Source organism: Pristiophorus japonicus, chromosome 3, assembly GCF_044704955.1.
Source record: "Pristiophorus japonicus isolate sPriJap1 chromosome 3, sPriJap1.hap1, whole genome shotgun sequence".
In the NCBI taxonomy this organism is placed as follows: domain Eukaryota; kingdom Metazoa; phylum Chordata; class Chondrichthyes; family Pristiophoridae; genus Pristiophorus; species Pristiophorus japonicus.
The window spans coordinates 7,160,060-7,177,858 of record NC_091979.1 but is presented as its reverse complement, the minus strand read 5'-3'; the positions used below and the strand labels follow the sequence as shown (position 1 = coordinate 7,177,858).

Genomic DNA, 17,799 nt, shown 5'->3' with positions numbered 1-17,799 from the left:
GAGCTCGCATCGGTCCTTTAACTGAAGGGGAGGGACGTTGCTACATGTCAGCGCGGCGCTGATGACACCACCCGCCTTCCGTCCCGCTCCTGACCTACTTCCGCCCCTCAGCCGCTCCGACCGAAACTCCAACAAAAAGAGGGGAAAATCCCTTTATTCTGCGCCCCAAGGATTGGGGCGGAGAATAATCATTCATTTCGAAAGATGCGCTCCGTTTGAAGTGGAGGGCAATTTCTAGCCACTGGAATTTACAGAATCACAGCAATGTGCAGGGGCCGGGGGCTGTTCTTCATGGGTAGGGAGTCGGGCTGGGGCCGGAGTTCAAGGGTCGGGGTGAATTCTCACTCAAAGTACATGGGTTGTGTGGACCGGTGTCAATTTATCCAATAAACGAGCGCCCAATGTCCTCTCCCGCTCCACTTGCACTGACCCTTCAGGCAGGAGTGGTGCCCATGGGTCATAACCCGAGGGGAGAGGTCACGGCCTGAGGGGAGGGATCACGGCCTGAGGGGAGGGGTCACGGCCTGACGGGAGGAATCACGGCCCGAGGGTGGGGTGACGGCCCGAGGATGGTGTGACGGCCCGAGGGAAGTATCACGGCCTGAGGGGATGGGGGTCACGGCCCGAGGGGTTGGGGGTCACGGCCTGAGGGAGGGGTCACGGTGAATGGTCATGGCCCTCAGGGTTCGGGGGTGAATCGGACGGACACTGTCCTGTGTAACGCTGAACCGCTGTGTTTAATGTTTCCTCCCAGGCCGCTCTGCTGGTGATGGGATTCGGGGCTGAGGAAATGCACGATGTATTTAAGCTGCTGTCCGGGGTTTTACAGCTCGGTAACATCGAGTTCATCACCGCCGGGGGAGCTCAGATAACAACCAAAACAGGTACCCGGGGTCAGGGGTCAGGGGAACTTGTGCTGCAGGTACTCAGGGTCAGGGGTAGCTTGTGCTGCAGGTATTTAGGGTCAGGGGTCAGGGACTGGAACCGGGGGAACTTGTGCTGCAGATATGCGGGGTCAGGGGTCGGGGACGTACAACATTCGCGGGAAAGTTCAGCCAGGGTCAGAGTCTCTCGACAGAAACAGCTCCTTGATTTGAATCGTGCAGTAACTCTCCCTCTCTCTCCTCTCCCTCTCGCACTCTCTTCTCCTCTCCCTCTCACTCTCCTCCTCTCCCTCTCACTCTCCTCTCCCCCTCACTCCCTCGCTCTCCTCCTCTCCCTCTCACTCCCTCTTTCTTCTCCTCTCCCTCTCGCACTCTCTGTTGCTCTTCTCCTCTCCCTCTCACTCCCTCGCTCTCCTCCTCTCCCTCTCACTCCCTCGCTCTCCTCCTCTCCCTCTCACTCCCTCGCTCTCCTCCTCTCCCTCTCACTCTCTTCTCCTCTCCCGCTCACTCACTCTTCTCCTCTCCCTCTTACTCTCCTCCTCTCCCTCTCATTCCCTCGCTCTCCCCCTCACTCCCTCGCTCTCCTCCTCTCCCTCTCACTCACTCTTCTCCTCTCCCTCTCGCACTCTCTCTTGCTCTCCTCCTCTCCCTCCCACTCTCTCACCCCTCTGTACCCGCTCACTCACAGTCCTCAGTAATGTCAGTGACTTGCTGGGATTAGACTCTTTCCAACTCGCAGAGGTTCTCACTCAACGTTCGATGATCCTGAGAGGAGAAGAGATCAGCACCCCGCTCACCACAGAACAGGTACGTCCTTCCCCCACATCCACCTACCTCCCCCTTCTTCCTCCTCATCTCCCTGTCCCCCTCATCCCCTGTCCCCCTCATCCCCTGACCCCCTCATCCCCTGACCCCCTCATCCCCTGTCCCCCTCATCCCCTCTTCCCTCCCTCATCCCCCCTCCCCTCATTCCTCTCTCCCCCTCATCCCCCTCTCCCCCTCATCCCCTGTCCCCCTCATCCCCTCTTCCCTCCCTCATCCCCCCTCCCCTCATTCCTCTCTCCCCCTCATCCCCCTCATTCCCCTTTCCCCCTCATCCCCCTCAACCCCTCTTCCATCCCCTCTCCCCCTCCTCACCCTCTCATCTACCTCTCTCCCTCCTCACCCTCTCATCCACCTCTCTCCCACCTCATTCCCCCCCTCTCCCCCTCACCCTCTTCTCCCCCCTCTGCCCCCCTCACACCCTGACCTACCTCTCACCACACTCACCCTCAGTATAAGGCTCTCAGTTGTTTGATGAGGTGACGGAGAGTTTGATGAGGGTTGTGTGGTGGATGTTGTTTATATGGACTTGCAAAACATATGATAAAGTATCAGCTGTGGCATGCCTCTGAGTCAGAAGGTTGTGAGTTCAAGTCCCACTCCAGGGACTTAAGCACATAAATGTGTCATAAAAGATCACATTTTAAAGAAAAGCAGGGGACCTGGTCAATATTTATCCCTCAATCAACACATCAAAAATGCATTATCCGGTCATTATTGTTGTGTATGAATAAAGAGTCTGACTAGATACTGTGAGCTCAAAGTAAAGTGTGACCTTAGCCTTTTATTGCAGGTCTCCAGAGTGACTCTCCAACCTGTGAGGCCTCCTTAAGTACAGGTGCTCCCAAGGGATTATGGAATCCCTTGGGACTCCAGGGGATGAGCCCTCTAGTGGCTACACAAGGTATTTACAGGTTTACATATGTAACAACACTCCCCCCTCCCCCCCCCCCCCCTGCCAAAGTCAACAGTGCAACTATTTGCAATGTGAGTCAATCTGAGGCCTTTCTTTTCCTGGTTGATCGTCTCGGTGCAAGTGCTGGTTTTGGTGAATCGTTTGATGGGCCCTCGCTGGGCTGCTGTGAAGCTGACCTTGCTGGGCTGCCTGGTGTGGTGAGTCCTGCTAGGCTGCTGTGGATGATGGGTTCTGCTTCGTGGCCAACCGCGGTGTCGGTTGCCACTGGTGTGTATGTTGGGGGATCAAAGAAGGTAGGGTCCAAGGTGGGTTGCTCAGGATAGTCCGTGAATCTGAGTTTAATTTGGTCCAAGTGTTTCCGGTGAATGAGTCCATTTGAAACTTTGACCCGAAACACCCTACTCCCCTCTTTGGCCACAACAGTGCCGGGAAGCCACTTGGGACCATGTCCATAGTTCAACACAAATACAGGATCATTGATTTCAATTTCACGTGACACATTTGCGCTATCATGATATGTACTTTGTTGAAGCCGCTTGCTCTCTACCTGTTCATGTAGATCAGGGTGGACTAATGAGAGCCTTGTCTTAAGTGCTCTTTTCATGAGCAGCTCAGCAGGTGGAACCCCAGTGAGTGAGTGGGGTCTCGTGCGGTAGCTAAGCAGGACTCGGGATAGACGAGTATGCAGTGAGCCTTTAGTTACCTTTAGTTCAAGCTCTGCTTGATGGTTTGCACTGCTCTCTCTGCCTGACCATTGGATGCTGGTTTGAACTGGGCAGATGTGACATGTTTGATCCCATTACGGGTCATGAACTCTTTGAACTCGGCACTGGTAAAACATGGCCCGTTGTCGCTCACAAGGACATCAGGCAGGCCGTGCGTGGCAAACAAGGCCCGCAGGCTTTCAGTGGTGGCAGCGGACGTGCTTGCCGACATTATCTCACATTCAATCCATTTAAAGTACGCATCTACAACCACTAGGAACATTTTACCCAAAAATGGGCCTGCATAGTTGACATGGACCCTGGAGCATGGTTTGGAGGGCCAAGACCATAAACTTAGTGGTGCCTCCCTGGGTGCATTGCTTAACTGCGAGCATGTGTTACATTTGTGCATGCAGGACTCGAAGTCCGCATCGATACCAGGCCACCGCACGTGGGATCTGGCTACGCTTTCATCATTACGATGCCTGAGTGTGTGGGGATCACTGATGAAAGTGTCCCTGCCCTTCTTGGGGACCACTACCCGATTACCTCACAGAAGGCAGTCTGCCTGTATAGACATTTCATCTTTGCGCCGCGGGTACGGCTTTATGTCTTTCTGCATTTCTAATGGCTCACTGGACCAGCTCCCATGAAGCACACAATTTTTTACTCGGGACAGTAAGGGGTCCAGGGCTCATCCAGGTTCTAATCTGTCGGGCTGTGATGGATGATTGCTGACTCTCGACTGCTTCCATTGCCATGTGCCGTTTCCACCCCCGCGGTGGGCAATGGCATCCTACTGAGAGCATCGGCACAGTATTCTGTGCCTAGACTGTGGGGGATGGCGCAATTGTATGTGGACAACGTGAGCGCCCATCTCTGGATGCGAGCCGATGCATTCGTATTTATCCCCTTACTTTCAGAAAAGAGGGATATCAGTGGCTTATGGTCGGTTTCCAATTCAAATTTGAGCCCAAACAGATATTGATGCATTTTCTTTACCCCATAAACACACGCTAACGCTTCTTTTTCAATCATGCTGTAGGCTCTCTCAGCCTTAGACAGACTTCTGGATGCATAAGCAACTGGTTGCAATTTCCCAGATTCATTAGCTTGTTGCAATTCACACCCGACCCTGTACGACGACGCATCACATGCTTGTACCAAACGCTTACATGGATCATACAACACAAGCAATTTGTTTGAGCATAACAATTTTCTAGCTTTTACAAGGCATTTTCTTGGCTTTTACCCCATACCCATTCATCTCCTTTACGCAGTAAGGCGTGCAGTGGTTCTAACAGTGTGCCGAGACCTGGTAAGAAGTTACCAAAGTAGTTCAGGAGTCCTAGAAACGACCGCAGCTCCATCATGTTCTGTGGCCTCGGTGCGTTCTCGATTGCCTCCGTCTTCGAATCGGTGAGCCTGATGCCGTCCGCCGCGATTCTTCTCCCCAGGAACTCCACTTCAGGCGCCAGGAAAACGCACTTCGAGCGTTTTAACCTGAGCCCCACGCGGTTGAGTCGACTAAGAACCTCCTCCAGGTTCTGCAGATGCTTGACTGTGTCCCGACCTATAACCAAGATGTCGTCCTGGAAGACCACCGTACGCTGGACCGACTTTAGTAAGCTTTCCATGTTTTTCTGGAATATCACCGCGACTAATTGAATCCCAAACGGGCATCTGTTGTAAATGAAGAGATCTTTGTGCATGTTGATGCAGTGAGGCCCTTCGATGATTCCTCCAGCTCCTGTGTCATGGTAGGCCGAGGTCAAGTCCAGCTTCGTGAACGTCTTTCCTCCCGCCAGCGTCGCAAAAAGGTTGTCTGCCTTTAGTAGTGGGTATTGATCCTTCAGGGAGAAACGATTGATAGTTACTTTGTAATCACCACAGATTCTGACGGTGCCATCTCCCTTGAGGACTGGGACAATCGAACTTGCCCACTCGTTGAATTCGATCGGCGAAATGATGCCCTCTCGTTGCAGCTTGTCCAGCTCGAACTCCACCCTCTCTCTCATCATGTAAGGTACCGCTCTCGCCTTGTGATGGATGGGTCGCGCCCCCGGAATCAAATGGATCTGCACTTTTGTTCCTTGGAACTTCCCGATGCCTGGTTCGAACAGCGAGGGGAACTTGTTTAAAACCTGGGCACACGAAGTGTCGCCAAAAGACGAGAGCGCTCGGACGTCGTCCCAGTTCCAACGTATCTTTCCCAGCCAGCTCCTGCCGAGCAGCGTGGGACCATTGCTCGTTACCACCCAGAGTGGTAGCTTGTGCACCACTCCATCGTAGGAGACCTTTACAGTAGCACTGCCGATTACGGGTATCAGTTCCTTTGTGTAAGCTCTCAGTTTAGTGCGAATGGGAGTCAAGACTGGCCTTGAGGCCTTGCTGCACCACAATTTATCGAAAGTCTTTTTGCTCATAATAGACTGGTTCGCACCCGTGTCCAGCTCCATTGACACCGGGAGTCCATTTAATTCAACTTTCAACATTATTTGTGGTAAATGTGTGCACCCCATATACCTCTGCCTCCTCGGTCTGAGGCTCTGGTTCATCGTGATCCGCCATGGATCTGTCCTCCTCTGCAACATGGTGGTTTGCAGGATTAATAGGGTTTGCAGCTCGCCTGCACATATGTTGGAGGTGTCCCATTGTTCCACAACCCTTGCAAACGTATCCTTTGAAGCGGCATGAATGGAAACGATGATCACCCCCGCAGCGCCAACAAGATGTTAATGGCCTTGCATTCATCACCCTTGATGGTGGACTCTGAGACATCTGCGTACGTGCATCAGCAGGCATACGGGGCCTGCCCTGTACGTTGCGATTTGAAAACAACATCACTTTGTTCACAGTACTTGTAGCAGCACTTGTGTGCTGAGAGATTTGCTTAGTATTGTCACTGGTGGCATTGAACGCCTGGGCTATCAAGGTTGGGGTCTCGACAGTCAAAAGTTTGCGAAGTATCACTTGATGGCCAATGCCAAGTACGAAGAAGTCCCTGAGCATGTGCTCCAAATGTCCTTCAAATTCGTAATGTCTTGCAAGGCGTCTCAACTCGGTGACATAACTCGCCACTTCCTGGTCTTCAGACCTTTTGTAGGTGTAGAACCGGTACCTTGCCATCAGAACGCTTTCCTTCGGGTTCAGATGCTCCCAGACCAGTGTGCACAAATCATTGTATGATTTCTCTGTGGTTTTCGCTGGAGCAAGCAGATTTTTCATGAGGCCATACGTTGGTGCTCTGCAGACGGTGAGGAGGATCGCTCTATGTTTGGCAGTGTTCGCTTCTCCTTCCAGCTTGTTGGCCACGAAGTATTTGTCAGTCGCTCCACAAAGGTTTCCCAATCATCTCCCTCCGAAAATCTCTCCAGGATGCCCACTGTTCCCTGCACCGTTGGGTTCGTCATCTTTATCTCGTCGCCAGTTGTTGTGTATGAATAAAGAGTCTGACTAGATACTGTGAGCTCAAAGTAAAGTGTGACCGTAGCCTTTTATTGCAGGTCTCCATAGTGCCTCTCCAGCCTGTGAGGCCTCCTTAAGTACAGGTGTTCTCAAGGGATTGTGGGATCCCTTGGGACTCCAGGGATGAGCCCTCTCGTGGCTACACATATATAACAATTATCACATTGTTGTTTGTGGGAGCTTGCTGTGCACAAATTGGCTGCCGCGTTTCCCACATTACAAGGGTGACTACACTCCAAAAGTACTGTAAAGCGCTTTGAGACGTCCGATGGTCAGGAAAGGCGCTATATAAATGCAAGTCTTTTCACATGATAGACTTATTAGCAAAATAAAAGCCCATGGGATTAAAAGTACAGTGGCAGCGTAGATACAAAACTGTCCGAGGGAGAGAAAGCAGAAAGCAGTGGCTTCCAGACTGAGGGAGGTATAAGAACATAAGAAATAGGAGCAGGAGTAGGTCATACGGCCCCTCGAGCCTGCTCCGCCATTCAATACTGTATATATATATACGGTGCTCCCAAGGGATGCTGGGATCCCTTGGGACTTCAGGAGATGAGCTCCCTGGTGGCGGAACATGGGAGTGCATGCTTTATAAATACACAACATCACTCCCCCCGCCCCCACAAAGTCAAAGTGAAAACTATTTACAAGGTGAGGCGGTCGGGAGCCTTTCTTTCCCTGGTGGACCGCCTCGGTACAAATGTCTGTTCTGGCTGTGCCCTCGCTGGGCTGGCGTGTTGTTGGCCCTGCCGGGCTGCTGGGTGAGCCTGGCCTTGCTGGGCTGTTGGGCGTGATGGGTTCGATTTCCTGGTCCGGGGTGGTGTCGTTGATCCTTTGGGTGTGTGTTGTGGGCTCGAAAAAGGTGGTGTGTGCTGTGGGTTGTTCAGGGCAGTCTGTGAACCGCAGCCTCGTTTGGTCCAGGTGCTTTCTGAAAATTTGTCCATTGTCTAGTTTGACTACAAACACCCTACTCCCTTCTTTAGCTATCACCGTGCCCGCGATCCACTTGGGACCATGTCCATAGTTTGGCACATACACAGGGTCATTTAGATCAATTTCCCGTGACACAGTGGCGCGACCATCGTTTACATTTTGTTACTGCCGCTTGCTCTCTACCTGATCATGCAGGTTGGGGTGAACCAGCGAGAGTCTGGTTTTAGGTGTCCTTTTCATGAGTAGCTCAGCCGAGGGCACCCCTGTGAGTGAGTGGAGTCTCGTGCGTTAGCTGAGCAGTACTCGGGACAGGCGGGTTTGGAGTGAGCCTTCTGTGACTCGTTTAAGCTTCTGTTTGATTGTTTGTACTGCCCGCTCTGCCTGCCCATTGGAGACTGGTTTAAACGGGGCTGAGGTGACATGTTTGATCCCATTGCGGGTCATGAATTCTTTAAATTCGGCACTGGTGAAACATGGCCTGTTGTCACTGACCAGTATGTCAGGCAGGCCGTGGGTGACCTTCATTGCGAGAGGGATGGAGTACAAAAGCAGGGAGGTCCTGCTGCAACTGTATAGGGTATTGGTAAGGCCGCACCTGGAGTACTGCGTGCAGTTTTGGTCACCTTACTTAAGGAAGGATATACTGGCTTTGGAGGGGGTACAGAGACGATTCACTAGGTTGATTCCGGAGATGAGGGGGTTACCTTATGATGGTAGATTGAGTAGACTGGGTCTTTACTCGTTGGAGTTCAGAAGGATGAGGGGTGATCTGATAGAAACATTTAAAATCATGAAAGGGTAGACAAGATAGAGGCAGAGAGGTTGTTTCCACTGGTAGGGGAGACTAGAACTAGGGGGCACAGCCTCAAAATACGGAGGAGCCAAATTAAAACCGAGTTGAGAAGGAATTTCTTCTCCCAGAGGGTTGTGAATCTGTGGAATTCTCTGCCCAAGGAAGCAGTTGAGGCTAGCTCATTGAATGTATTCAAATTACAGATAGATAGATTTTTAACCAATAAGGAAATTAAGGGTTACGGGGAGAGGGTGGGTAAGTGGAGCTGAGTCCACGGCCAGATCAGCCATGATCTTATTGAATGGCGGAGCAGGCTCGAGGGGCTAGATGGCCTACTCCTGTTCCTAATTCTTATGTTCAAACATGGCCCTCAGGCTTTCAATGGTGGCGGTGGCGGTGCTTCCCGACGTTATTTCACATTCAATCCATTTTGAAAAAGCATCCAACATCACCAGGAACATTTTACCGAGAAACGGGCCCGCATAGTCGACATGGATCCTCGACCATGGTCTGGAGGGCCAGGACCACAAACTTAGTGGTGCCTCTCTGGGCGCGTTGCTCAACTGAGCACACACCCTGCATTGCTGTACACAGGACTCTAAGTCAGAGTTGATACCGGGCCACCACACGTGGGATCTGGCTATCGCTTTCATCATTACTATACCCGGGTGTGTGCTGTGGAGATCCGAGATGAACGTCTCCCTGCCCTTTTTGGTAGCACTACGCAGTTACCCCACAACAGGCAGTCTGCCTGAATGGACAGCTCGTCCTTTCGCCGCTGGAACGGCTTGATTAGCTCTTGCATTTCAACGGGGATGCTGGCCCAGCTCCCATGCAGTACACAGTTTTTTACTCGGGACAGCAGAGGATCTTGGCTGGTCCAAGTCTTAATCTAGCGGGCTGTGACAGGTGATTTATCATTTTCAAACGCTTCCATGACCATCAACACGTCTGCGGGCTGCGCCACCATCAACAAGTTTGCAGGCTGCGCCATTTCCACCCCCGTGGTGGGCAATGGTAGCCGACTGAGAGCATCCGCACAGTTCTCGGTGCCTAGCCTGTGGCGGATGATATAGTTATACGCTGATAGCGCGAGTGCCCACCTTTGTATGCAGGCTGAGGCATTAGTATTTATCCCCTAGTTTTCAGCGATATGAGGGGCTTGTGATCGGTTTCCAGCTCAAATTTGAGGCCAAACAGGTACTGATGCATTTTCTTTACCCCAAACACACACGCTAATGCCTCTTTCTCAATCATGCTGAATGCCCTCTCGGCCTTAGACAAGCTCCTGGAAGCATAGGCAACAGGTTGCAACTTCCCCGCAACATTAGCTTGTTGTAATACACACCCGACTCCGTACGACGACGCATCACATGCTAGCACAAGTCATTTACACGGGTTATACAATACAAGCAACTTGTTGGAGCATAAAATGTTTCTGGCTTTCTCAAAAGCAATTACTTGTTTTTTTCCCCATACCCAGTTCTCACCTTCGCACAATAACACATGTAGGGGCTCTAAAAGGGTGCTTAACCCCGGTAGGAAGTTACCAAAATAGTTGAGGCGCCCCAGGAACGACCGCAGCTCTGTGACATTCTGTGGCCTGGGTGCGCTCCTGATAGCCTCTGTCTTGGCGTCTGTGGGCCGAATGCTGTCCGCCGCGATCTTTCTCCCCAAAAACTCCACTTCTGTTGCCATGAAGATGCATTTCGACCTCTTCAGCCGCAGCCCTACGCGATCCAGTCGCTGGAGAACCTCCTCCAGGTTTTGTAAGTGCTTGCTGGTGTCCCGACCCATGACCAATATGTCGTCGTGAAAGACCACCGTGCGTGGTACTGACTTGAGTAGCCTCTCCATGTTGCTCTGGAAGATCGCTGCAGCCGACTGAATTCCAAACAGGCAACTGTTGTAGCTGAACAGTCCCTTGTGCGTGTTGATGCAGGTGAGGCCCTTCAAAGACTCCTCCAGCTCCTGCGTCATGTAGGCCGAAGTCATGTCGAGCTTGTTGAACGTCTTGCCTCCTGCCAGCGTCGCAAATAGGTCGTCTGCCTTAGGTAGCGGGTATTGGTCCTGTAGCGAGAAACGATCAATAGTTACTTTATAATCGCCGCAAATCCTGACCGTGCCATCACTTTTGAGTACTGGAACAATCGGGCTGGCACACTCAATGAATTCCACTGGGGAGATGTTGCCCTCGCGTTGCAGCCTGTCCAGCTCGATTTCCACTCTCTCCCTCATCACGTGATGTACCGCTCGCGCCTTGTGGTGAATGGGTCGTGCCTCTGGGACCAAGTGGATCCGCATCTTCGCCCCGGAAAAGTTTCCAATGCCTGGCTCAAAAAGGGAAGGAAATTTGTTAATAAGCTGGGTACATGAGGCCTCGTCGACATGTGATAGCGCTCGGATATCATCCCAGTTCCAGCGGATTTTGCCCAGCCAGCTCCTTCCAAGCAGTGTGGGGTCAGCGCCTGGGACAATCCAGAGTGCCAGTTCATGCACTGTGCCCTCGTAGGTGACCTTGACCATGGCGCTGCCTAGGACAGTGATTCGCTCTTTGGTGTACATTCTCAGTTTCGTGTGGATGGGGCTCAGGGCTGGTCTGAGTGCCTTGTTGCACCACAGTCTCTCAAACATCTTTTTACTCATGATGGATTGGCTAGCGCCAGTGTCCAGTTCCATGGCTACAGGAAGCCATTCAATTTTACATTTAGTATTATAGGTGGACATTTCGTCGAAAATGTGTGCACCCCATGTACTTCAGCATCTGCCTCCTCTCTCTGAGGCTCAAAATTGCTTTGATCCACCATGGACCGATCTTCCTCTGCCACGTGGTGGTTAGCAGGTTTTGCAGAGCTTGCAGCTCGTCTGCAAGCTCGTTGGAGGTGCTCCATTGTTCCACAGCTCTTGCAAACATACCCTTTGAAGCGGCATGAATAGGCTGAATGGAAGCCTCCACAACACTAACAAGGTGTGAATTGCCTTGCATTCATCCTTTGTTGTGGACTCTGAGTCATCTGGGTCAGCTGAGGCCTGCTGGCAGTTGCAGACTCGTGGTTTCTGCCCTGTACATTTCCGCCCGCAAACAGTTCCAGTTAATTTACGAACATTGCTAGCATTTGTGTGCTGAGAGATTTGTTTGATGTTATCACTGGTGGACATAAATGCCTGTGCTATCGCAATGGCCTTACTGAGGGTCGGTGTCTCTACAGTCAAAAGTTTTCGTAGGATGGTCTCGTGGCCAATGCCCAGTACAAAAAAGTCTCTGAGCAAGTGCTCCAGGGAGCCATCAAACTCACATTGTCCTGCAAGTCACCTTAGCTCGGCAACGTAGCTCGCCACTTCCTGACCTTCAGATCGCTGGCACTTGGAGAACCGATACTTCGCCATCAGCACGCTCTCCCTCGGGTTAAGTTGCTCCCGAACCAGTGTACACAGCTCCTCATACGACTTATCTGTGGGTTTCACCGGAGCCAGAAGATTCTTCATGAGGCTGTAGGTACCCGGTGCCCCGCAGACCGTGAGGAGGACCGCTCTCCTTTTTGCAGCGCTTCCTTCTCCGTCCAGCTCGTTGGTCTAGCCGTTCGACATAGGCTTCCCAGTCCTCACCCTCCGAGAACTTCTCCAGGATGCCCACAGTTTGCTGCATCTTTGCGTTGGATTCGTATACTCGTCGCCAGTTATTGTGTTCCTAACACAGATGAGACTTCACACAGGGAGGTTAAGGTAAAGTGACCTCAGTCTTTATTAAGACACTCCAGAGTGAGGAACAGGCCTTAGGGGCCGGCTTATATACAGTGCTCCCAAGGGATGCTGGGATCCCTTGGGACTTCAGGGGATGCACTTCCTGGTGGAGTGCATGCATACAGATACACAACAAATACAATCATGGTTAATCCGATCATGGACTCAGCTCCATTTCCCCGCCTGCTCCCCATAACCCCTTATTCCCTTATTGTTTAAGAAACTGTCTATTTTTGTCTTAAATTTATTCAATGTCCCAGCTTCCACAGCTCTCTGAGGCAGCGAATTCCATAGATTTACAAACCTCTGAGAGAAGAACTTTCTCCTCATCTCAGTTTTAAGTGGGCGATCCCTTATTCTGAAACTATGCCCCCTAGTTCTAAACTCCCCCACGAGGGAAAACATCCTCGCTGCATCTACCTCATAACCTTATATGTGAACTCAGTGTGAACAAGTACCCCCAGGTCCCCCAGGCCAGATCAGCCATGATCTTGTTGAATGGCGGAGCAGGCTCGAGAGGTTAGATGGCCTACTCCTGTTCCTAATTCTTATGTTCTTATGTTCACCAATACCCTGTACAGTTGTAGCAGGACTTCTCTGCTTTTATACTCTATCCCCCTTGCAATAAAGGCCAACATTCCATTTGCCTTCCTGATTACTTGCTGTAGCTGCTTACTAACTTTTTGTGTTTCATGCACATAGAGTAATCTTCAAAAAGGAATGGGATAAGTTCTTGTAGGAGAAAAAAATTGCAGGACTGTGGGGAAAGAACGGGGAAGTGGGACTAATTGGATTGCTCTGAGAGCTAGCGCAGACTCGATGGGCCGAATGGCCTCCTACTGTGCTGTTCTATTCTATGATTCTACAATAACGTTCTCTGTTACACCCCACCCCAGTATAATGCTCTTAGTTTAACTCTGTTTAATGATCTGTTTTCTGCCCAAAACATGTGAGGAATGTCTGTGGTTTTGCTGTTCCCTGTCAGTACTATGTTGTTTTAAAAATGTTTGCAGTACAATGTTGGTTGTTAAATTAATTGCATATAATGATAACATAACCAAGTGTTGTGGAGTTCTTAAAGCGCCTGGGATTGCTGTGATTTAGGTGGGTTTTGATCCTTGCGTAGAGATGATAACTAGTGATTAGTTAACCTGCCTGATCGAGTTCGCCAGAGGAAGTTACCAGCAGGTGGCAGTGTCGGATCAGAGAGTGAGAGTGAGAGCGGATTACCCGACCTGCTCGAGCAGTGAGGGAGGAACCATAATCCCACACATAGGGTCCTGAGGCATACACACAGGGTCCTGAGGCACACACACACAGGATCCTGAGGCACACACACAGGGTCCTGAGGCATACACACTCAGGGTCCTGAGGTACACACACAGGTCCTGAGGCACACACACTCAGGTTCCTGAGGTACACACACAGGTCCTGAGGCACACACTCAGGGTCCTGAGGTACACACACAGGTCCTGAGGCACACACATTCAGGGTCCTGAGGTACACACACACACAGTGTCCTGAGGCACACATACACACACACACACACACACACACACACACACACACAGGGTCCTGAGGCACACACAAAGGTCCTGGGGCACGCACTCACACACACACGCGCACGCACACACACACATACGACCATGAGCTTGGTGGTAGATTTGAGGGCCTGGTCTTCAAACACTCTTTTCCTCAGAAGGCCGAAGGCTGCACTGGCGCACTGGAGGCGATGTTGAATCTCTGCATCAATGTCTGCCTTTGCTGATAAGAGGCTCCCGAGGTATGGGAAATGGTCCACATTGTCGAGGGCCACGCTGTGAATCTTGATGATTGGAGGGCAGTGTTGTGCGGCGGGGACAGGCTGGTGGAGGACCTTTGTCTTACGGATGTTAAGCATAAGGCCCATGCTTTCATATGCTTCGGTGAATACATTGACTATACCCTGGAGTTCAGCCTCAGAATGTGCGCAGACGCAGGCGTCATCCGCGTACTGCAGCTCAATGACAGAGGTTCTATAGATATGTAAGTTTCTATAGACATGTAAAGAGAAAAAGGTTAGTAAAGACAAACGTAGGTCCTCTGCAGTCAGAATCAGGAGAAGTCATAACGGGGAACAAAGAAATAGCAGACCAATTGAACAAGTACTTTGGTTCGGTATTCACTAAGGAGGACACAAACAACCTTCCGGATATAAAAGGAGTCAGAGGGTCTAGTAAGGAGGAGGAACTGAGGGAAATCCTTATTAGTCGGGAAATTGTGTTGGAGAAATTGATGGGATTGAAGGCCGATAAATCCCCAGGGTCTGATGGACTGCATCCCAGAGTACTTAAGGAGATGGCCTTGGAAATAGCGGATGCATTGACAGTCATTTTCCAACATTCCATAGACTCTGGATCAGTTCCTATGGAGTGGAGGGTAGCCAATGTAACCCCACTTTTTAAAAAAGGAGGGAGAGAGAAAACAGGGAATTATAGACTGGTCAGCCTGACATCAGTAGTGGGTAAAATGATGGAATCAATTATTAAGGATGTCATAGCAGTGCATTTGGAAAGAGGTGACATGATAGGTCCAAGTCAGCATGGACTTGTGAAAGGGAAATCATGCTTGACAAATCTTCTGGAATTTTTTGAGGATGTTTCCAGTAGAGTGGACAAGGGAGAACCAGTTGATGTGGTATATTTGGACTTTCAGAAGGCTTTCGACAAGGTCCCACACAAGAGATTAATGTGCAAAGTTAAAGCACATGAAATTGGGGGTAGTGTGCTGACATGGATTGAGAACTGGTTGTCAGACAGGAAGCAAAGAGTAGGAGTAAATGGGTACTTTTCAGAATGGCAGGCAGTGACTAGTGGGGTACCGCAAGGTTCTGTGCTGAGGCCCCAGCTGTTTACATTGTACATTAATGATTTAGACGAGGGGATTAAAAGTAGTATCTCCAAATTTACGGATGACACTAAGTTGGGTGGCAGTGTGAGCTGCGAGGAGGATGCTATGAGGCTACAGAGTGACTTGGATAGGTTAGGTGAGTGGGCAAATGCATGGCAGATGAAGTATAATGTGGATAAATGTGAGGTTATCCACTTAGGTGGTAAAAACAGAGAGACAGACTATTATCTGAATGGTGACAGATTAGGAAAAGGGGAGGTGCAACGAGACCTGGGTGTCACGATACATCAGTCATTGAAGGTTGGCATGCAGGTACAGCAGGCGGTTAAGAAAGCAAATGGCATGTTGGCCTTCATAGCGAGGGGATTTGAGTACAGGGGCAGGGAGGTGTTGCTACAGTTGTACAGGGCCTTGGTGAGGCCACACCTGGAGTATTGTGTATAGTTTTGGTCTCCTAACCTGAGGAAGGACATTCTTGCTATTGAAGGAGTGCAGCGAAGGTTCACCAGACTGATTCCCGGGATGGCAGGACTGACATATCAAGAAAGACTGGATCAACTGGGCTTGTATTCACTGGAGTTCAGAAGAATGAGAGGGGATCTCATAGAAACGTTTAAAATTCTGATGGGTTTAGACAGGTTAGATGCAGGAAGAATGTTCCCAATGTTGGGGAAGTCCAGAACCAGGGGACACAGTCTGAGGATAAGGGGTAAGCCATTTAGGACCGAGATGAGGAGAAACTTCTTCACCCAGAGAGTGGTGAACCTGTGGAATTCTCTACCACAGAAAGTTGTTGAGGCCAATTCACTAAATATATTCAAAAAGGAGTTAGATGAAGTCCTTACTACTAGGGGGATCAAGGGGTATGGCGAGAAAGCAGGAATGGGGTACTGAAGTTGCATGTTCATCCATGAACTCATTGAATGGCGGTGCAGGCTCGAAGGGCTGAATGGCCTACTCCTGCATCTATTTTCTATGTTTCTATGTTGGGGTGATCTTGGACCTGGCCTGGAGGCGGCGGAGGTTAAGCAGCTTCCCACTGGTTCTGTAGTTTAGTTCCACTCCAGTGGGGAGCTTGTTGACTGTGAGGTGGAGCATGGCGGCGAGGAAGATTGAGAAGAGGGTTGGAGCGATGACGCAGCCCTGTTTGACCCCGGTCCGGACGTAGATTGTGTCTGTAATGAATCCGTTGGTAAGGATCACGGCCTGCAACACACACACGCACACGCACACGCACACACACTGGGTCCTGAGGCACTCACACACACACACACACTCACTCATTCACTCACACACACACAGGGTCCTGAGGCACACACACACACACACTCTCACATACACTCTCACACACACACACACACACACTTTCACACACACACACACACACACACTCACACAGGGTCCTGAGGCTCAGACACACTCTCGCGCACACACACACACACACACACACACACACACACTCACACAGGGTCCTGAGGCTCAGACACACTCACACAGGGTCCTGAGGCACACACATACACGCACACTCACTCACTCACTCACTCACACGCACACACACACACACACACACACTCTCGCACACACACAGGGTCCTGAGGCGCATACACACACACACACACTCTCACGCACGCGCACACACACACACGCACACACACACTCAAACAGGGTCCTGAGGCACAAACACACACTCTCGCACACACACACTCACACAGGGTCCAAAGGCACACACACACACACACACACACACACACACACACACTGGGCCTGTTAATGTCTGTGAACAGGAGCCGCTTTCATTGAATGAGACAGCACAGAAGCTGGCCGTTCAGCCCTTCGAGCCTGTGCCGGCTCTTTGGGGATATTAAGCAGATTGGGGATGAGCCTCACGTTGGGGTGGTGGGAGGAGCATGTCACAGTTTGGGGGGAGGATAGAAATGTAGAAATTTACATCGCAGAAGGAAGCCATTTCGGCCCATCGTGTCCGCGCCAACCAACAAAGAGCCGCACGGCCCTCAGTCAGCAGCCCTGAAGGTTACGTATAAACCCATGAACAATGATGGAAAGGTAAAGAGCACCCGGCCCAACCAGTCCGCCTCACACAACTGCGACACCCCTTATACTGAAACATTCTACACTCCACCCCAACCGGAGCCATGGGATCTCCTGGGAGAGGCAAAAACCAGATAAAAACCCAGGCCAATTTAGGGAGAAGAAATCTGGGACATTTCCTCTCCGACCCATCCAGGCGATCGAAACTAATCCAGGAGATCACCCTGGCCATACTCAATTCCCTGAAGTACTTATCATCGTATCTGTGCCAGCCAACAAGAGGTTATCCAGTCTAATCCCACTTACCAGCTCTAGGTCCATGGGCCCCAAGTTTCCACACGCGGCAAAACAGGTGCCCCTCTGAGCTGGGCGCCCGTTTTTCGCACCGAAAACGGCGCCTGAAAAAAAACGCGCTATTCTCGAGCGCTTTGCAGCTCGATGTCAGCTTGGCGCGGCGCCCAGGGGGCGGAGCCTACCACTCGCACCGATTTTATAAGTAGGAGGGGGCGGGTACCATTTAAATGAGTTTTTATCGTGCCGGCAACTGGAGCGTTCGCGCACGCGCAGTGTGAAGGAAACATTGGTACTCGGCCATTTTTG

At 51.0% G+C, this 17,799-nt stretch overlaps 1 protein-coding gene across 1 annotated transcript in view; it reads left to right on the top strand.

Annotated features, from left to right (window-relative positions):
- Positions 1–17,799, top strand: part of LOC139260446 (unconventional myosin-X-like) — a 204,319-nt gene that overhangs the window by 54,296 nt on the left and 132,224 nt on the right. The window contains exons 10-11 of the mRNA XM_070877008.1: positions 755–884; positions 1,573–1,691. Coding sequence (XP_070733109.1) covers positions 755–884; positions 1,573–1,691 — 249 coding nt within the window. The remainder of the gene's footprint in view (positions 1–754; positions 885–1,572; positions 1,692–17,799) is intronic.